Genomic DNA, 22727 nt, shown 5'->3' with positions numbered 1-22727 from the left:
GAATATTGTAAAAATTTGATTTATTCAGCGAAAATTGTTAGTTTCTTCAATATTATCTCCTGCGACTATACACTTGTTCCATTTTGTTTGCCACTGAAAAAAAAAAACAATTTTGAAAGCTTTGTAAATACTTTTAGACAGTCTGTCGTGTTCAGATAGATATCCTGAATTGACTCAGATTATTTTCTTTCATGTCTTGCATAATGCTAGATCAAGAAATAAGGTGTGTGCAGCACAACGGGAATGAATTTGTCAGTGAAAAATTGTAGATAGCAAGTTACATGTGATGTGACACATTGTCATGGTGAAGAAGCTAACCAGTTTGCCATTTTCTGGTTTGTTTATGTCACGTTTTGTTTTGTGACCATTCTGCTACTTCGTGGTAAAAAAAAAGGTAAAGTGCAGCCATTATCAACCCACTGCAGGATGGAAGCCTCCTCAACAATTCATGCTGAGGGAAATGGACCATAATCTGCCACGCTGGTCCAGTGCGGGTTGGCAGATCGACTATATTCAGCAGTCAGGGGCTTGAACCCCGGTATACTCAAAGAGCGTGTGCTACTGCACTCCCGCTCCTGACCACTCGGCTACGGAGGCCTTTTTGTGTAGGCTGCACTAATACGGACATTGCAGGATGAATTCTATATAAATAAGAGCTTTATTTCAAAAACTATATGCAAAAGTCATAGTCATAGGCTAGGGGTTTTACAGAGAAAATCCCTAGCCTATAGCTATTGATGTTATTGGCCCATGGCTGATAACATTAATTCTGATAATATCTGATAAACATTCTGATATCATTGTCCCCTCATTGGCAGCATGACCTTCACGTGTGGTTTGTGGCATGGATATAAAGTGCGTTTTACTGAGGTGCCTCTTTTCAGACTTGGTAAAAATATTATTTTCCGACGTACCACTACCCTTTCATACTCAGGCCACAAATATTTCAACCTCTCCCTATCATATAATGTGTAAATAGTAAATGCAAATTAATGCTCATGTTTTCCACAACTTCTAATTAATGTAAATAACATTACTCTTTTGTCAGTGTTACCAAATCGCCCACAGGAAATGAAACATTTTGAGGTTACAATGAAAAGCATTCGTTTGTCTTGGCGTGCACCGAAGGGACTTGAATATGGTGAATTTCCAATTGGTTTATATTATCAGTTACATTATGAGGAACAAGATTGGCCTGATATTCCAAAAAAGGTAATCTTTCTTTTTTGCTAACCATAATAACTCTACTGCAATAATTAAAGACAAACACCAGCCAAGGAATTAAAAATTTATTATAAAAATAAAATATACAGAAATAAAATATAATGGAAACACTATCGGAAGACTAAAATATTACAATAAATTACGATAAAATAAACTACGATAAAAACATTAAAAATATAGTTAAAAATACCAAAGCAATAAAAAATTATCTAAAATAAACTGGATTAAAAGCGATAAAACCTGAAGCTTTCGGAGACTGCTGTCTACTTCTTCAACAGTATTCAACAGTACTGTTGAATATATAACTTGATTAAAAGCGATAAAACCTGAGTCTTTCGGAGACTGCTGTCTCCTTCTTCAACAGTATTCAACAGTACTGTTGAAGAAGGAGACAGCAGTCTCCGAAAGCTTCAGGTTTTATCGCTTTTAATCCAGTTTATTTTAGGTAATTTTTTATTGCTTCGGTATTTTTAACTATATTTTTAATGTTTTTATCATAGTTTATTTTATTGTAATATTTTAGTCTTCTGATAGTGTTTCCATTATATTTTATTTCTGTATATTTTATTTTTATAGTAAATTTTTAATTCCTTGGCTGATGTTTGCCTTTAATTATTGCAGTATGGAATTTCCCAGCCCCATAGTCCTGTTTGAAGACATAACTCTTTCTAAAATAATGAAATATATTTTTCATTTAAAAATTCTGTAGTGCATAGTGTATATTTAGATATGTAGTTAGTTCTTTCCATTATCATATATTATAACTTGATAATTTTGGTAATTTGCAGAGATCTAGCATGCAATTTTTGGGAAGTGATCAGAAATATAAAATTTAAAGGCATCCTTTGTAATGGACACTGGAATTTTCATTATAGTTCCATTGATTTCTTTTCAAGTTAGACAACCTATTCACATATTGAAGGGCCCAAATTCAGACTTCAAATTTCATTGTAAATGTATTTCAAATTATCTGTTCTAAATGCATATAAAGCTCTCTATCATATCTAGTTGTAGAACAGTAGTGACTTCAAATACATTGCATTTCTAATATTCTGATTTTGAATTAACTAAGCTTTATTGACCTTAATTCATGCCTTTCTAACACTAAGCAAATGTCTTTAATTCAAGCTTAAGTAATTAATCATAATATTATAATCCATCATATAAGTTGACTACAATTTTAGTTCTTAAGGTCAGTTACAATTGCTAGACATGAAGTCTGCAATTTATCTCAAGCTGTTTTTCTTGAGGCTTCAGCTTTACAATCAGTAAGAAACATTGTATGTATGTATGTTATTTGGTTTTTTAGGTGCATTAACAACTAAGGCTATATTACTCAGGGGATACGCAGTGGTCATTCCCTGACCTTTCCGCATCCTCCGTATTTGGTGGTGATGGGCTCGAACCCCAGTCTGATCAAGAAGCGTGTGTTACGCACTGCTGCTCCTGCCCACCTGGCTACGGAGGTGCCCAGTAAGAAACAACAGTTTCAGAGTGTAATTCAGAGAATCTCATCAGTGCTTTACCTTGACTCAACCAACATGTAAAAAAAGTAAGCAGTCGTAGTTGCTGCCCATTTTGTTGCAAATCTGCTGGAAAAGCCTTGTATATTTAAGCCACTAGATTTCATTCATAATTGATGATTTCTATCCTTCCCCAACTGTATCATAATTAATGATTTCTATTAGTGTCTTAAAAATATCTTTCAGTTTTGCAGGAATGTTTTTCACAGCTAAATTTTCTCTGTGGAGTACACAGTGACTATTTGAACAGGAAGGGTGTGCTAATGCGTTTACTCTCATAATAAGACCTGAAACGGGACCCTGCATAGCCTTGGCACCGTCAGTACAGATGTCAATACACTTCTTCCAGTTCAGTTCATGAGCACCAAAAAAAAAAAAAAAAAAAAAACACCTGCAAAAATATCAGCTCCTGTTGTAGTGGTTTTCAAATAATCACAGATAAGAATGTCTTCAGACAGCTCACCGTTTTAAAGATATTGAACAAAAATATTAACAGCACATTGAGACTACTCATCGGCACCCTCATTGAGTTGCAGGGTAAAATAATGTGAAAACAACTGGTCTACGAATGAGTTCATTGAGAAGATCTGCTAAGCAAAGTAAAATTCTTCTTTTTACAGTGTCATTAGAGAGCAGCACCTGTTTTATTTTTGCTGATTCGTTGGGTCTGAATATTGTCCTTCACAGGGCAATAGCACGTGGCATTATCAAATTTTCACTAATAGTGTGGCCTTGACAAGCAATGTGATAGCTCACTTTCAGTGGACTTCTAATAATTTTGTTTTTGTCTCACTAATATAGATTTCACCAACAAAGTCTTTTTTATGTAATACTTCTTTTTCTCTTTGAAATAAGCAATGGACTTACTGTTCAAGCCTCGATGATTTCTTTCCAAATGTCTCATCAACAGAGAGGGTTTCATATAGTTATTGCCGAGTTTCTGTTCACTATTGAAATATTAAACACAGATATTTGATTCTGCTCATCACCACAATAACAATCCATATTTCAAATATTCATTTTGTTTAATGTGTTTTTATTATTTTTTTTTGGTTCTTATCTGGAGCTGATTTGCTCGTAGATGGATTTGGTGAATGGTCATTCACTCGTCACTTGGTCTGTTATATTCAGGTGTTCTCGACTTGTATTCACATCTTTTCTCAGGATTTTCTGTTCTCTTCGTAGAATCTAACCTTCTCTTTGTTCCTCTTACTAAAAATTTGTCCATGATTGGACGGTGTGAAGAAAAAATTGAAAATAGTTACTCAGAAAAACCACATCACTCCAGCACAAACTCACAACACAAAGCATTTCTGGGAATCGTATCTATTGTACATCTGTATTTGTAAGAGGGGAAAATTCAGTTGCCGGTTGAGGGGAAAATTCAGTATTCAGTTGCCTAGTAATTTTTGTAAACAACAGGACTGATTAGTGAATAATTACTGTAAACACCCAGTTTCTCCCTTCTGCTGTAGATGCAATAAAAGAGTATTTCAGTGGAACACTAATTACAAACAGCTAACTCTGGAGGGGAATACAGTTACCATTCATCAAGTGTGGTACATTAGTTACGAAGTAAGTTTTTGTAAATAACAGCACATAACTTCCTTTCCCCCACAGTGTTCGCACTGCCACAGGCCCACTCACAATAAAACACATACTCCTGAAATGCACCTCGTATAACAACTCTCATCTAATTTCATTCACTTCTCTCTCAAACGTACAGGAATTGTCACAGGTGAAAATTCAAACCTTACAGAATTTTTCTTCTTTCTGAAATGACCATTATAACCATTTCTAACTGCTTCCATAGAAGCCAATAAAACTGGTATTAAATATTATGATAGGTGCAATATGGCCTAAGTAGCCTTTGCACCAGAAAAATCCAAACACAACAATAACTTCCTTTCATTGACTAGAAGTTACTTAGGATAGAAAAAAAACTTTTAAGGGCTAAACTAAACAAAAATATACAGAACTGAGTAGTGATTTATGGAGAAATCACATGGCTTAATTTTGGCACCATGATAGGCTGGACAGATATTGGTTTTGATTTAAAATACAAAACATGGTAAATTGTAGGGCATCAGAAATAAATACATAGAAAAATCAATAAAATATTTCACTCAAAACTAAGCACATGAAAATCTGCCATTTTGGATGCAATGCCTGCTGTACCCCTTGGTACTGCTCGAGGTACCCCCAGGCGAGAAGCATGATGCTAATGGATTTGAGTTTTAAGGTCCTTTTAAATTGCATTTGTAATTTTTATTTAAATGCTACTAAATTTTAATTGATTAGTTTTAATAAAAAAAAATGGTTAAATGAACACTACTTGTACTTAACATTCTCTAAAAGAATAACTGCCCTATATATTATATGCATGTGCAATTAATACAGTAGCTAAAAATAATTTGTGGAATTCGATATTCAGCTGTATACTGCTGAAGGTAGTCGCAGATGCTACATTTTTCCAGATAGGTTGCTCTCCAAGAGGCAGCCTTGAGGTAAATTTCAATTCTCTGGACTCACAACATACTGTAACTACTACCTACCGTAAACAATTATTTTTTGTATCCAGTTCCACATCAGTTTGTGACCACATCATATTGGTCAGACAAGACTTTCCCTTAACAAACCCATGCTGTATCTGAATTATTACTGCAGTCTTGGCTAGATGATCCTGCAATGCTTCTTTAACCAGTGATTCCATTATTTTTCCCTGTAACAGAAATCAAACTAACAGGTCTGTAATTACTTGTCACCCTTTGATCCCCTTTGTGAATTGGAGATACATTTGCACATCTCCAGTCTGTGGGTGGGGGCTTTCCCAATACTCATTTAGTTTTGCAGCTATCTGAGAATCATCTTGTACAGTGAAACCAAGGATGCTCTCATAATTATGGCTAATGGTTTGTTTACTTCCTCTGTCACCTCCTTTAATATAACTGGATAGATCCCATCCACCCCAGGTGACTTTCTTATGTTTAACTTCAATTTCTCCTCCACTTTGCTCTCAGTTATTACAAAATCATTTAACTCACTGTTAAAGTTTGATAAACATCTGGCCTTCTAGAATAACTCCTCATTTGTGAATTTAGGTGTAAAATACTCATTTAGTTTTGCAGCTATCTGAGAATCATCTTGTACAGTGAAACCATTGATATCAAGTGGACCAAACTGATTTATCCCCTTCCTTTTAGTTTATATAAATACAGAAATCTTTGCATCCTTTGCCAAAGATTTCTCATAACCTGCCTTTGCTTGCCTAACCTCCGTTGTGACTTGATTACAGACTAGCTTATATCTACCATAGGCTTCAGTGTTGCCCAATAATTTATGTATCCCATGCATTTTTCTTCTCTGCCATGAGTCTCGTTATTTCATGTGACTTCCATTTGGGCCTAAACCTAGAACAGTATTTGTTAGTTGGAACAAAAAGCCTGGTAGCTTCCAAAATTACTTTTTTGAATGCTTCCCATTTATAATTTGCTTGGTAACATCATCAGTTCGTCCAACTGTATAGAATTTAAAAATATCTCTGAGACCAATGTAGTCACCTCTATGAAAGCAAAGATATGATCAGGTACTTCTTCAGGGGACTACACCTGATCATGTATTAAGAACTGCGTTTCTATACTTGTCCATATCTGTGGAGGATAAGCAAATTTAGAAATAAAACTGAGTGAGATCAAAAGAAAGAGGGGTTAAATCAGTATAACTCTTACAAAATATGGACAATATAGTCCCAGCTCAGTATATGCTTTATAGCAAAATTAATTTATATATATATATATCCATGTTAGGCGAAGAATTATTTATAAATTTTAAAATAATAGTTAATCTAAATTGCATATTATCTGCTTTTAGCCCTTATATTATACTACTTACAAATTACCCTATATACTTTGGTATTATTATTATTTTACTATCCTACATTTATTTGGACCTTGTTATGCAGGCAGTTGACAACAGAAACAGATAGCTGCGTTAATTATGGGCCAATATATTGAGAGCATTAGCCCTCGATAAAGTCCCTTTCAATATATCTACTAACCCATAATTAACACATTTTATAATTTTGCCCTGTTATATTTCAATTTATGTTTTTTAGTTCATTACATTTTATGCTACTACTATTACTACTTTTTATCTCATTATGCTTTACTTTCACCTTTTTTTACTCCCACCTTAAATTGTATATATAATGTACTTCTAGGTTTTGCCACAGTGCCAGCTTTGGCCTTTGCACGTTACTTGGGCTGTTTTGACTTATAGGTCATTCTCAGACTGCACCTTAACTTACTCAGCTTGTGACCTCATTTCTAATCCGATGTTTTTACACTACCAAATTGTACAATATCAACCTTTTAATATATCTAGAACATATCAAATTAATATATATATATAATTAACTAGTAAATTGTAAAAAATAACAAGACCAAAGCAAAGAAAATGACAGACAGCAGTGGCTGCATAGCTTTTTTTTTTTTTTTTTTTTTGTTAGTCGGCGCACCAGCTTCTGTGGCCATAATGCACCTCCCAAGGTTTTTGCATTTTATTCTGATCCAAGCCTGAGGCGGGATTCGAACCCGCGACCTTTGGGTTGCCAGCCAGGCACTTTACTCACCTGGCTAGCCCGGTCAGCAGCTGCATAGCATAACTATCAATATGTTGCTTGCAACTTAATGAAAATTAAAATGTCAGCAGAATGGATAAACCACCTGCAAAAAGCAAATGCAACAAAAACCTGTAATTAAATAAAGAAACATCAAGGAGAGCACAGGGGATGGGGAGGACCTAAATTAAAACTGAATTTTGTGTAAGAACACTTATGTAAAATTTTAATAAAGCCATAAAGGCTTTATTTAAGATATTAAATTTTTAGGTACATATTCCTTTCACAAAACTTTCTTTTAATTTAGCCTCCCCCCCCCCCCCCCCCCTCCGTTTTCTTTGATGTTTCATTTTTTAACTCAGCGTGTTTCCCAAACTGTGTTCCGTGAGATGTGAACAAGTGTTCCGTGAAAGATCGTAATTAATAATTTAAAAAAAATAAATTAATTAAAATTTTTAAATGAAATTAAATAAATTACATAATTTTTCAATTTTGCAAATTTCTAGCATACACCACTTTATATCATCATAATTTTTAACCTTTTTTTGGTTATTAATATACTGGCATAGACTAATAATCAAATAGACTGCGGAACACTTTATTTTGGCGGGCTTTTGCATAGAGAAGTATGCATAGTAGTAATGACATCTACGAAAAATAGCAATGTAGTGATGTAATATGCAATTCGTATGCGATTTAGCCTGGAGTACAGGGGTTGAAGGAGAGGAGGAAGCGAACCGATATCATAACTAAACTCAATTCCTTGTATAATTTTTTTTTGATAATTATTAGTATTTCGAAATATTATTATTAAAATATGTGACCATGGATTTTTGGTTGAAAAAATGAACTTTAAAACAAAAGCAAAGTACTTCTAGTAGTGCAACTGTGGTCGCTGAAAACGAACACAATATTGTCACTCTTCAAAGTGAGGATGAACAATCATAGCCTTTTGTTCCCAAAACATCCAAAGTGAAAAAATAAGAACCACCCAATAAAAGACCAAAACGAAAGTATAATGACAGTTATTTGAATTTTGGCTTTACACATGTTGAAAATAATCTCCTGATGCACAGTGCATCGTGTGTAATAAAATGTCAGCAAACAGTTCTTTGGCTCCCGCTAAACTTGTGTTTCATAAGTGTTCCGTGAATATGTTGAGTGAAAAGTATTCCGTGACTAAAAAAGTTTTGGAAACGCTGATTTAACTATGGTTTTTGTTGTATTCACTTTTCACTGACTTTTCCATTCTGGGCATATTTTAATTTACATATCTAACTTAATTTACATTATATGTATGCATTAATGCTCTTTTCTTCACTGTGTTGCAATAATATGAATTGAGGAGCAAGTGCTTCTCAATTAGCTCTGTATAAAGAAAGTTATTCCATGAGAAGTAGACAAAAAAAACTAGGTGTTTCATCTAAAGGAGTACAAACTACAGATAAGAGTACAGATACAGGTAAACTACAGATAAATTATTCTGATAATGTCATCCACTCATGGCTCTAATGTCACATTAGTAGAGGTGAAAGAATTTTAAGGAAAAAGGTTATAAAAGCATTCTTGGTCATAATGCAATATCCTTTGACTTTGTGGAAGAAGTTTTATATTACAAGGCAATGACCCAAAAGCACAGCTCCAAGCTCTTCGGTCATTGACTTTCTAGCAACTAAATAACAGGAGAGTGGTATTGCAAATTATGTTGTGGCTACTCCAATCTCCTGACTTAAGTCCATTAGAGGTTTTGTGATCATCTAGACCAGTGGTATCCACCTTTTCCCGTATAGGGACCATATTCAAAGTTAGGTTTGTTTCGTGGGCCCCACTGAGTGATTCAAGAAAAATTACTGTGCTAACATTTTCTATATCTTCTTACATGTAAAAAGAAAGTTTCTATTTTAATGTTACCGTTTTTTATTTTCAGGCAGTATATCAAAAATGCAAACTCCCACACTTATGTGTAACAATTCTATGTCAGTGATTTATTTTTTAGTAAAATTATAAAAATATGACTGACTCTTTGTTTTTTTTAAAAAATACTTTGTTTTGTTTAAAAAAATACTTTGCTTTTTTTTTTTTTTTTAAATCTTACTTTTGCTTTTAAATGCTCACTTTAAAAAATTTACAACCTGAAAACGATCACTGCTTTTCAATATTAAGGTGAATAAATAAATATAATGATTCACCTAAAATTAAAAATATTAAATTTTTTTTAGTACAATGCACAATAACATTTGCTTAACATTTAATGAGATGATTGAGGCTGAATAATTTTTGGTAATTGTCCAAAATTTGGTTAAAAACTTGCAATTCTCAATACCAAATTAAGATACTCATTTATTATTCCTTTTCTTTTAAAATATTTTTGATTTCATGCATGAAAAAAATTGCTCTCAAACATATGCTGATCTGAACAAAGTAGCCATTTTCATGGCCATGCAGGCAGTAGGTTGGACACTACTGATCTACACCAATGGTCTCCAAACTTTTTTGGTCATGCACCCTTATTTTCCTTAAAAGGACTAGCATTGTACCCCTGAATAAAAATTAAATATATAAGTATAATTTTTTTTATTTTATTTATAAATCATTTACACGGATGGCATTATATATAAAATCATATATAATTTGAAAAGATCACAATCTAATTCAATGCAAAAATACGAAACAAAACGAAATTGAAATTAAAATACAAAGTGGTATAAATCAAATCAACAGCATTTTTTAGTGGGAACAATGTGATTGAATATTTTTCATTATTGCTGTGTATCTTGGTTTCATATTTTGGGACACAGCTACCTGAAGATCTGGTTCCAAGTTAAGTTTATTTCTAAATGTGATTTCAATAATAGTCATTGCAGAGAAAGTCACCTCACATAGGTACGTTGATCCAAATGGAAGGATTGTATTGCATTGCTTTGCTTACCAAATCACCCCATGGATCATCTGTGCATCCCACTTTGGAGACCACTGATCTAGACCATCAAGTTCATGAAGTCTGCCAACCTTCACAAAATTTATAGGGAACTTTGCAGATCATCTGGAATAATGTTAGTCAGGACACACAAAATTAATCACCAGATTGCCACGTGTGTAAGGCATTGATAAAATGTTGTGGAAGATATTTTGATGAAAAATTAGTATAGTTGTATAATAGGTTATTAAGTTCCTGTAAAATGTCGTGTTGTGCGAAACCTTGTTAAATGGGACTAAGAAAAGTACAAAAAGGGGGGTTATGTTCCAAAAGCTAACAACACCATTCTAGATTTCATGTATCTTCTGCTCTCTTTAAAAAATCAGTAATCTGGGTTTGTTTGCTTTTGCTTGATAAATCTTTGTGAATTTCATTGTATAGAACTAAGCATTTTTGAATCTCCCTTTTGAACTTTGGTCTCCTTTCATTCAAGAATCTGCATTCAAAAAATACAATTCTAATTGCTAGGCTAACTTGGAAGTTTAGAATTTTCCTCTGCAATATTATCATCTGAACTGATTTTATTTTGCCTTCGATGGCATTTCCACCAAATCCGCTATGCCAGCTTCTTTTTCTACCAGTAATTCTCGAATATCTTCAGTAATCATATATATTTTTTATTTTTTAGGAGCATTGGTGACTAAGGCCATGTTACTCTGTGTATATTGTCCGTAAAGTAGATTTTCTGTTTTGCTGGACAAAAAATCAGAATTTCCGGGAGAAAAAACCACGCTACCCTCACCCGACTAACTCAGCCACATTGGGAAAAATACCCATAAAAATTCCTCCCTTCATCGACGGGATTCAAACTCGCGTCATTTCCAGCCGGTGTGGGGAGGAGGGCGATTCTATCACCTGTGCTACCCACGAGGGCTTCAGTAGTCATATCATCAAAACCTTCCCCACCTACCTACGTAGCAAGTTCTCTATTGCACCGATTCTGTTTTCTGCCAGTTTGACCATATTTCCTAAATGAACTGACTCTGGCCATACATTTTTCCACATGCATTTAACTTTGATGGTTTTACTTCTTTCAGCAATAAAGCTATGATTCTGATACAGTCCACAATTGAGAAATGTTTCCATGCCTCCATTACTTCAATAGATATGGAATCAATTTTTTCCAAAATCCATTGTAAAGATTTTCTGAAGTAATGAGTTTTAAAGGTGGATATAATGCCTTGATCTAATGGCTGAATGAAAGAAGTTGTATTAACCCAGTACTACTGTGGTGGTAGGAACATTTAAATTCAATGTTTGGATGACTTAAGTCTTTTGGATGGCCTGGTGTGCTATCCAATAGTAATAAACTTTGAAATCTAGATTGTTCTACAAGTTCAGCAAGTACAAGTTCAATAGCACAGAACGTAACATGGGAATTTCCCAACAAAATAATACAGAGATTTCTCAATTTTTTTTTTTTTTTTTTGTTGTAGTCAACAAAAAAAAGTAACATACAGGATACATTAATCATAAAATTGTCAGCTAGTCAACAGTGGGGATTCAAAAAGAGTGGAAACGTTGAAAAATACATCCAACATAATAGCAGGGTTCCCCCCGCACAAAAGCTCAAAAATATCCTGTTATGTGAGGTTTACCAAAATTCTCTGTGTTAGAGCAAAACCATGTTATATAAGTACTGTGTTATGCAAGGATGGCTGCAATTTATCAATCGTCTTAGAGCAAAACTGTGTTGTAGAAGTACCGTGTTATACGGGGGTTACCTGTATATACAGTGGAACTTCTCTATTACGAACTTCTATTTAACGAATTTCTCTATATTACGAATTTTTTCGCGAAACATCGCACCTTGAAACAAAATTACATGTAAAATTAACCCCATATAACGAAGTGTTAGTCTCTCTATAATGAATTTTTAAAAAAAATTAGTAAAAGCATTTTTGAAGATTTTCAAGCATTTACTGCTAAACAGCCGCTCAAATATACTGCCTCCTTCCTTCCGAAATTGCACATTAGCATCTGGAATTGAATAATCATCCTTTTAGTGAACACTTGTGGCCCATAGGAGGGTCTTTGTTTCATTTTTGTTACAGTTATTAAATCAATTGGGTTTTCTTAAAAGTGGTTGTAAACTTTACAATAAATAGGGTAGATTTGTAAATTGATGTTGGCTCACGAGAAAATGAAATTCGCTGCGGTAAACCTTTAGCATGCTGCGGCGGCAATACATAGAATGCTACCATAGTTGGTTTTTAGTAATGCCTACTAAATGACATTCGCTTCTCACCTCAATTGTACCACGTGACCTTCAAGTCATTCGTTATATGATATGTCCGTTCTCGTCTAACTGTGGACTCCAAATAGATGGTTTTCATGCTTTTTTTTTATTTCGTTCGTCATCAATCACATAGGCTATATGCTCTTGTATATTTTTTTTTTTTTCTGAAAAGTAACATACAGGATACATTAATCATAAAATTTCTTTCGTGTATATATGAATGAAAGCAGAATAAAAGAAATTCATAAAGTCGTATATTTCTTCAAAGGGAGTGATACTGTTGAATTGGCAAGCGAACGTCATTGAGTAGGCGGTACCTGTACTAACAATTCACTATATGGCCAGCGCAGCGAAGTTTGCGGTGTATATATCGGCAAGAGCTGCAGTCCAGTAATTTTTACAATTGCGAAAACAATGTCGAAGAGAAAGTGTTTAAGTATTAATGATAAAGCAAAGATTGTTATGATATTGACCAGGGTTTTAAGAAAAAAGATGTTGCGGAGAAATATGGCATATCTGCAAGCAGTTTATCTACGATTTAAAAAAAAATCGAGAATCAATTTTAAATGCAATTGAAGGAGGAGCAGACAAGAAGCGATTTAAGTTGTGTATATGTGAAGATGTTGATAAAGTTGTTCTAAAATGGGTGCAAATGATACGTGAAAAGAATATCCCAATATCGGGCCTAATAATTAAGCAACAAGCTCTGAAATTTGCACACTCCCTTGGACATACAGAATTTAATGCGAGCACTGGGTGGCTAGATAAATTTAAGAAGCGCCACAGAATTGTGCAAAATGTTATTTGTGGAGAAAGTGTTAATGTAAACGAAGAAGATTGCAACAGTTGGAGGAACAATACCTTAAAGAAGATTTTGGAATAATATGAGCATAAGGATGTTTTTCATGCTGATGAAATGGGTTTATTCTTTAAATGTTTACCGAATAGAACACTTGCTTTTAAGGATGATAAATGTTTTGGCGGAAAACAAAGCAAAGAAAGAATCACTGTGCTAGTTGGAGCAAATATGATAGGAAGTGAAAAATTAAGACTTTTAGTCATCGGAATATCAAAAAATTCAAGATGTTTTAGAGGCACAAAATCTTTGGAAGTTGACTACACCTTTTAATAAAAAAGCATGGATGACAAGTGATATTTTTAAAGAATGGATATTAAAACTAGACAAGCGTATAACAAAAGAAAAAAGGGAAAATCATTTGGTAACTGACAACTGTCCGGCAGGCTGCCAAACTTAAAAGTGCAAAGTTGTTTTTACCACCAAACGTAATGTCAAAACTCCAGTCCATTTAATAATGGACCAAGGCATCATTAAAAATTTTAAATTTCATTATCGAAAGAGAATAATAATGAAGATTGTCAATGCGTTATCAGAAAATAGAAACTTGGAGGTTACAATTAACTTTAGAGATTGCATCTCTGAACTGGCAAAAGTTTGGACAAATGATGTCACTGAATATACTATTCAAAATTGTTTTTCGAAAGCAGGATTTGCATTGAATACAGAAGTCGAACAACGACTGCACAAACAAGATGAACTTTCCCTTTCACAACTGAAAAACTTTTGGACATTAGAATCATCCAGAAACATTGAAAATGAAATAACACTGGATAGTTATGTTTATGTAGATCACAGCAGAACATCCAAATGAAGATGAAATACTGCTGAACAGTGTTAAACACGACCATGATCACGAAGAAATTAACGATGACGCATCAGAGCAACCCGTAGAAAAGCCAACTCGCGAAGAAATGATTAATGGTTCGTATGGGTCTACAGTTTTGTGAAAATGTTCCTGATAATGTTTTTAATTCTCTGAACAAATGTGAGGTTTTCTTTGAGAATCAGACAATTTTTTAATTGTACTGTGCAAAAGAAAATTACAGAGTTTTTTTAATTTGTGATACTTACCGGCGAAAATTGTGTAAACGTAATTTAAATAAGTATGTTTTTGAAATAAAATACATTAAAAATAAATGTAGATTCGTTTTAATTTTCTAATCAGATAACAATTTCTAATAAAAAAGATATTCTCTGTATAACGAAATTTCTCTATAATGAATTTTTTTGCTGGATTTATCGAATTCGTTATAGGGAAGTTTGACTGTATATATATATATATATATATATATATATATAATAATAATAATAATAATAAAGTAATATAAAAGATGTAGGAAAGCAGAAGCCTACTTCCGTGTATTTATCTTGTAAATATAATTTAATAATTTAATATTTATCTTATTATTATTATGTTCTAACATATCTTTATGTATTTATTTAACACAACTGACTTTAAATACAGTAATACCCCGACTTACGCTACCCCGACTTACGCGAACTCGGAGTTACGCGGTTCCTGATTTTTTCGTTTGGCAACGCTGCCGCCCACTATCTTCAAGGTCGTTTTTCATATGTTATCGATATACGGTGCAACGGCGGAGAATGAGAGCGAAAGATGAACAAAATTCAACTTTGCTGCTTTTATGTTTTTTATATCAGTGAAGGGGAAACACACTTTCACCATAATAACATAAAAACCAACACAACTCCAGCTATCGGTATAATCGCAAATGCAATTAGATCGAGTTTACTACCAGTTTATAACAGATTCCACTAGCAGAAACGCAACTGGATTTTTATTGTTTTATGGTAGTAACCCCTAGAAATGTGAGGTGTTAATAGTGTATCTCTGCCTTTATGGTGTTGTTTATTCAGTTGCTACATGCGCGCAGCTTTGTTTATGCGTATCAAGCGTGCCTCCTCGTTTTGTAATTGTGCTTTATTCCCTAAAAATGAAAAGGAAGCGTCCTGGTGAAGACACTGCAGATTCAGAGAGAAAAAGAAAAGCAATTATCGATAAACAGAGGCGGACTGGGTCAAAAATTCTTACCCGGGAAAATTTATAGTGGCCTCATACTATGGTTTATGGCCAAAATCACACTGGCCCACCGGGGTTTCCCCGGTAAGGCTTATTGCCAGTCCGCCTCTGTCGATAGAGAAAAAAATATGAAATTGTGAAACGCTTTGAGCGAAATGAAAGACCATGTGATATTGCACGTGCTACAGGCCTAAATGAAGCAACGGCGAAAAGCACATGACAATTGCAAACTTGACAGGTTGAAAATTGAAAAGGGCTCAATTGTAAAGGGCTTAAAAATTTTAGAAAACATAGACTCCAACGCAAGGAATAAAAAAATACAAAGCAAGGAATAAAAAAATTATTAGCTTGCTACGAAGAAATTCTGCGTGAAAAAAAGAACGCGCTGTGTCGTCAGACGAATTTGTTAGATTTTATGAAGCCATCGACATCGAAATAACTTTTTAACGTAAGTCATTTGTTTTTTTTAATACATATTTTGTATTAATATGTACAAAGAACTGCAATTTTATTAATATTTTTCTTCTAAACTAGTGTTTTTGTTAGTCCTTGGTCCCAATTAAGCAAAATTTATATGTATTTATATGCAAAGTTGTACCCCGACTTACGCGAATTCGACTTACGCGATTTTCGTCGGACCCACCTATCGCGTAACTTCGGGGTATTACTGTACATGATGCACACACTCCCAGACATTCGTTCAGGGTCCTATCTAAAGGAACGGGCTAGCAACCCCGAACTACCCGAGCACCACTACAAATCTCTACCTCAATCATCTTTCCACTTTACTAGCTTCTACCTTTTTATGCCCTGTGCACCATTAGTTTATCGACCGCAACACCAGGGCTCTATTTTTCTATCTTTACCCATACTTTTTTTGCCTTAAACAAAGTTTAGCTTCCCTCAACAGCTACTTTGTCAGTTATCATATTTCTTACCTATCCTGGGCAGTTTGGACATCATGTATTTAACCTACCGTAACCCTCCGCCCACTTATTTACGTACACCAAAATTCGTATACGCTAGGCGCCGCTAGCGTACCCGCACATAAATACTAGCGTATCACACCCACACACTTTTCGGTCAGTCCTGCCAACAGCGGTAAGTCAGTCTTTCGTATACTACTTAACTGTCGTCGTGCTTTCCCTTTGTTCTCAACTTTCATATGGTTGTACTTACTTCTGTAAGGTCATCCATGTTCTGTATGCATTTCCTTAATTTTAACTTTTTACCTATCATAATTACTTTTTACCTATCATAATTACTTTTTACCTATCATAATTACTTTTTACCTATCATAATTAATTTTAACTTTTTACCTATAAAAATTATTTTACCACGTGTTCCCTTACACGTGCTTTGGCATACAGAACATGTCGGAAACAGAAGTAAGAGCATTGCTATATTTTTTCATAATTTTGGTGGATGACCTCTGACGAAGACACAAAAATTATGAAAGACTTGGCAATGTATTTCCTCCTTGGTCGTTTGTTCAAATTTTCACTTGGTACATATTCTTTCAATTATTACCCTTACTGAATTCTTTACCCCCCCCTACTTCGTTCACACAGCCTTTCGCTACCAGGGTACACTGTACTTTCTTTGCTTCTACCTTTTATCATATATTATATTCTGCACTAAATAAATTTGTTCATTTATCTTATATATATATATATATATATATATATATTTTTTTTTTTTTTTTTTGTTTGTATTTCAGTGCTTAATAGAAAATCTTAAAATACTTTTTTTTTTCTTCTTTTTTTTTAAAAATTTATGTTACACCTTACATTGTCATAGCTAATTTCAAAAAAAAAATCAACAAACCGTTGTCATATGCTGTGATTTCCAACTATTAGGCGGGAATGTAATTTTGAACAGTTTGCAAGGAAAGTCTGGGTGGGAACACTATGTGAGCAGTGCCAGACACAGTTTAAAAACATTCTGGCTAAAGCTTTATAGCAAAAGGTTAGTAGGTGTGTGAATGTGGTAAATTATAAAAGGTTGAGAAGACAGAAGGTGCTTACCATCAGACTTGAACTTTGCAGATTGTAAATTTTTACAAAATGAATAAGTAGAACAGATAAATTTATAAAAAAAATAAGTATCGTGTGCAGGGTAGATAAGAGTATTGCAATATTTATTATTACTGTTTAATTGTGGAAAGTTAGTGAAATGAAAATATATTTTAATTTATATGTTTTGTGCCAAGAGGTGATTACAATATCTTAACTGTTTACACTTTTTTTTATCCAAATCGGTAGGTCCTAGAGATTGGAAATGAAACACAGTATAGAATTGCAGGTTTGAATCCATATACACTCTATAAATTTGGTGTAAGATGCCGTTCGCCTAGGGCTGATTCGGATTATATGTGGAGTCCATTTCAGAATGATACTGTAATAACAAAACCAGATAGTAAGTATGTTTAATTTTTGATCTACAAACTTTTGCAACTTACAGGTGTAAACCAAAGGCTGTTTAAATGCAATATATTTTTGGAATAAACAGTTTTGAGAAACATCTATTTAAAATAATCACCTGTGGCATTTGCATTGCTTTTGGATGGAACACTTGCAGCTTCTACTCTACCTGCTGCACTGCTTGATGCTTCTATTGCTTTCTTTAAATACTTTCGTATATCATCTTGTTTTTGACTTTGTTGTAATTTCTTTGTGATAAAATTATCATGCACCATGTGTGCATGCATGCATGATGTCCTGAAGACTGAAGCTGTGGTTCTGTTCCATAAATTTAATAACTGTTTCAATGGACTTTTCTGCAGCAGCCCAAGATATCTTTTCTTCTTCAACTTTGTCGTTTTCTTCTGAATAATTCTCTTCTGTCTTTCAGGAGTTATAATGCTTTGAATAATTTCTTGAGCAGTGAAAGTCGCTGCAACTTCAACCTCATCTTCAATGTGTATCCACTCTTCTATGTCATCAGCATTAAATTTGCATAGAGGGTTGTCTTCCGTACATAATTTAACAGTTTCTATTAGTTCTTTCACTTCAAATGCCTTCAGCTTTATGTGAAATCCTTCAAAATCTTCTATTTGATCAGATTGTAGATCTGCAAACATCACGTTTGGCCATAACTTTTGCCACGCTCTTAAGAGTTACAGGCTTGACTACATTCCATGCAGTTGCGAGTGAAAATGTTGCATCTTTGATTGTAAAACTGCATTGAAATTCTGAAGGTCAACATTCTTATGCGTCATTTTTGTCATAAAATCATTTTTATAGTGACATTTAAAGTTCCTAATGACTCCTTGATCCATGGGTTGAATTAATGGTTATGTTTGGTGGCAAGTAACATGCAAAAATATTTCCGCAATCAGACACTAATTTTGATTCATGTGTGTGGGCTCTACAGTTGTCGAGAAGTAGCAGGCACTTTGTATTTGCAGGCTTCCCCAATTTTCCCAAGTTCTGACGAACTGATGGAACAATCACGAAATATATCTTTGTCCATCTAAGCATTCTTTTGGGCTTTATAGGTCACAGTAAGTGCACAATTCCTTTAAAGGCCCGTGGGTGCTGAAATTTACCAATTGCCAAAAGCTTAATTTTATGCTGACCTGAAGCATTATCACATATAAGAATGATTACTCTTTTCTTATTAAGCTTAAACTCTGTTGCATTTCGTTCTTGGTTTCCAGCTAAAGTTTTTGTGGGCAGACACTTTCAGTAAACTGCTGTTTCATCAGCGTGTAAGGTTGTAGTCAGATACAATTTTTTTTTTTTTTTTTTTTTTTTTTTCCGAAAATGTTGCACTATATTCTGTTGCTGCTTGTGTATCAGCCAACTGTCTTTCTCCAGCAATATTTAACTGTGTATTACCATGACAAGTCTTGAAATTCCTAAGCCATTCATCATTAAATGTGCACTCTGATTCAATGTTCATTTGCTCCTTAAAAGACCTTGCTTTGGTAGTGAGCATTGGCCCAGAAATTGCCATACCTTCTGATCGTTTTAGCAAAAACTGTTCTTACAACACTTTATCGAGATTCTCTAATTTTGGCCTATGTAAACTTTTTCTCTCAGCAATTTTATCGTTTTCCTTTTTTATATCGTAAATTGTAGACTTTCCGATGTTGTATGTTTCCATTAAAACAGTATTGCTTACACCACTTTCTAGTTTCTTAATTATTTCAAGTTTTTCACTCAGTTTCAACATGTTCTTCTTTCTCTTCACACCATGTAGTTTATCTATTTTAGGAGCCATTATCATGGGCTTGTAAATATGTATACTACACATGGTAAATGGAAAGAGTAGGACAAAAATTATAGCATTGCCACGGTTTGATTGCTCATTTAAAATTGGCAACCGCAAGCTCACTTGTTGTCACTGGGCATCTGTGGCACTCACGCATGTGCATGTACACACAAAAGTCCGCTAAATTTAAAAAGTTTGTGAGTTTGTGGCCTATTTGACTCCCTCCTCACGTATTGAGCTGACCTTTGAATTTTTCCAAGCTGTCAGCCTCAGGCACCCATGGAACTAACATATTCTAGTAATTAATAACTTGCTGACTAAAAGACAGCTGGCCCCGAGTGCCAAGCGATAGTGACAAGCGATTTCCTCTGAGATATATAGTGTGCTATTTCTAAGCGACAAAGTTCAATTTTATTTCTAGTGTCGTTTTCTCTTTTGTTTAGCTAAAGTGGTTCTGTGCTTCAAGTGTTAAAGTAAGAACCAAGAAAGGAAAACTACCTTTCTTTTTTCAGAGTATATATATTAATTACTAACAAGCTACTAAACTTTACAACCGCTTGGTCACTGGTGGCACCGCTCCTGCCTCCACGTGGCGGGGCCGGTAACCTGGGAGAAGAAAGCCACTCTCCCGGGGCGAAAAGGAGCAAACATGGAATTAGACAATTTCCCTCCAATTGAGCCTCGGCGCTCATGTCCTAAATCAAATGATAATGACCATGACACATCACAGTCGAAAAGACTGAGGACTGACACAGAGCAAAAGGAATGTCCATCTTTCCTTATATTCCACTCCTTGTCAAACAAATGCATGAGTACACTCTCCCCGTTTCTGATACAGAAATGTTTGGAAAATACAGCAGGTTCACCTAAAATGGTGAAAAGACTTAGATCAGGTGATTTACTAATTGAAAGTGTGAGCCGTCAGCAATCAGAGACTCTGCTGAACCTCTCAGCCTTTGGTGGTATTCCCGTGCAAGTTACCCCACATGCGACGCTAAATGCTTCCAAAGGGGTCATCAGTGAGTGGGATTTGATTAACGTCACAGAAGACGAATTAGTCGAAGAATTAAAAGAACAAAAAGTCACACATGCTAAGCGCATCATGATCAAAAAAGATGGCCAGCTGGTTCCAACGCGGAACATCATCCTTACGTTTGGCACACCAAATTTACCATCTAGTGTTAAAGCCGGCTATCTCAATTGCCGTATAAGACCCTACATTCCTAATCCCATCAGATGTTATAAGTGCCAAAAGTTTGGACACTCTCAGACCGTCTGTCGAGGGGATGCTGTGTGTCCAAACTGTGGTTCAAAATCCCACGCACAAACGGAATGTGATGCGGAAACACCACATTGTTCAAACTGTCAAGGCCAACACCCTGCCTACTCAAAGTCCTGTGAACTGTGGAAAACAGGAAAAAAGATCCAACAATATAAAGTAGAGCGGAAAGTCACATACCAAGAAGCAAAGAAGCAGATTATGCTTACTACAACTAAACACACCTACGCAGCAGCAACAAAGAAATATCAGTCAGCAGCCACTCAAACTGACGTGTCAGTTCCCCCATCCATGTCTATTGCAGACTGGGCTAGAGAAATACTCTCAAAATCAAAGCAAACTACTATGGAACAGCATGTGAATGACAGTGCCAATAACACACCAATTACAGTACCGCCAACGGCTTTGCAGTCTTCCTCAGAAACTATAAAAACTAAAACAGCAGTCCCAAGGCAGAAAAGTCAGCAAAATACAACAAATATGGATACTAATGAAAACATCAGCCCGGATGAGCCAATCTTAGAGCTGTACGCAGATGATGACATGGACACAGCGCGTCCTATCTTTTCGAAAAAAGAAAGAATAAAATTTGAGAGACAAAAACAGACTGGACCTAAAAAACAGACTGAATCAAACACAACCGCCAAAATCAAATAATGGATCACATAATACAGTGGAACTGTAGAGGTCTACGTAGTAATATCGATGATATCCATGACCTAATCCAACAGTACAGTCCAGTAAGCATATGTTTGCAAGAAACTAATTTACCTCCGCAAGTAATTCCAAAAATCAAGAACTATACTATATATCAACATAATAGAAATAATAATACCACCGTGCGTGGAGGTGTGGCCATTCTAGTAAACTCAAGAGTCCCTACTAAACACATTCCACTGCAAACTTCCTTAGAAGCAGTAGCAGTGCGTGTCTCCTTAGGAATCATGTTAACAGTAGTTTCAATCTACCTATCACCAAACAAAGAATATACTTATAATGACCTAGAAGTACTTCTACTACAGATCCCTCCTCCATTTTGTTTATTTGGAGATTTCAATGCACACCACCTGATATGGGGCTCCCCACATACAGACAGACGAGGTAAAGTACTGGAGTCGCTGCTTGACAAACACAATCTAACACTGTTGAATACTGGTGCTGATACCTACATCCATTTCTCTACTAGAACAACGACAGCTATAGACTTGACAATCTGCTCTCCAACATTATATCCACTCATCCGCTGGACAATTCTGGACAATCCGCTAAACAGTGACCATTTTCCAATAATTTGCAAATTCCAAATAGCTAGAATCCCTGAGGTAAATAATTCCCGCTTAAAATGGAAATTTTCCAAGGCCGATTGGAAGTTATTTGCTCTCAGTATCTCATTCAATGATGAAATTATCAATTTCCAATCCATTGATGATGCCACACAGCACATCACATCTGAGATTCTAAATGCCGCGACCAAGGCCATACCAAAAATGCGTACTGGTTCGTTTAAACATGCCAATATTTGGTGGAGTGAAGCATGCCAACTTGCAAAAAAAGAGAAAAACAGGGCATGGAACCTGTTTCGTAAAAACCCAACTACCGAGAACCTTATAAATTTCAAAAAACTGAAAGCAAAAGCGCGATTCGTAAGGAAAAAGGCAAAAAGAGATTCTTGGATCCAGTTTGCCTCTACTATAACAAAGAACACAAACAGCAGAATAATCTGGAATAAAATAAAAAAACTAAATGGTA

The 22727-nt window shown here is 34.9% G+C and overlaps 1 protein-coding gene across 2 annotated transcripts in view; it reads left to right on the top strand.

Annotated features, from left to right (window-relative positions):
• LOC150079006 (cytokine receptor-like) overlaps positions 1-22727 on the top strand; it is a 453754-nt gene that overhangs the window by 250559 nt on the left and 180468 nt on the right. For both annotated transcript variants that reach the window (XM_090383341.1, XM_090383340.1), the window contains exons 6-7: positions 1049-1212; positions 17746-17899. In XM_090383341.1, coding sequence (XP_090239467.1) covers positions 1049-1212; positions 17746-17899 — 318 coding nt within the window. The remainder of the gene's footprint in view (positions 1-1048; positions 1213-17745; positions 17900-22727) is intronic.

This window comes from Mastigoproctus giganteus, chromosome 10 (assembly GCF_048544385.1).
Source record: "Mastigoproctus giganteus isolate SK-2022 chromosome 10, ASM4854438v1, whole genome shotgun sequence".
Lineage (NCBI taxonomy): Eukaryota > Metazoa > Arthropoda > Arachnida > Uropygi > Thelyphonidae > Mastigoproctus > Mastigoproctus giganteus.
The sequence above is the reverse complement of the archived record's forward strand: the minus strand, read 5'-3'. Positions and strand labels throughout refer to the sequence as shown.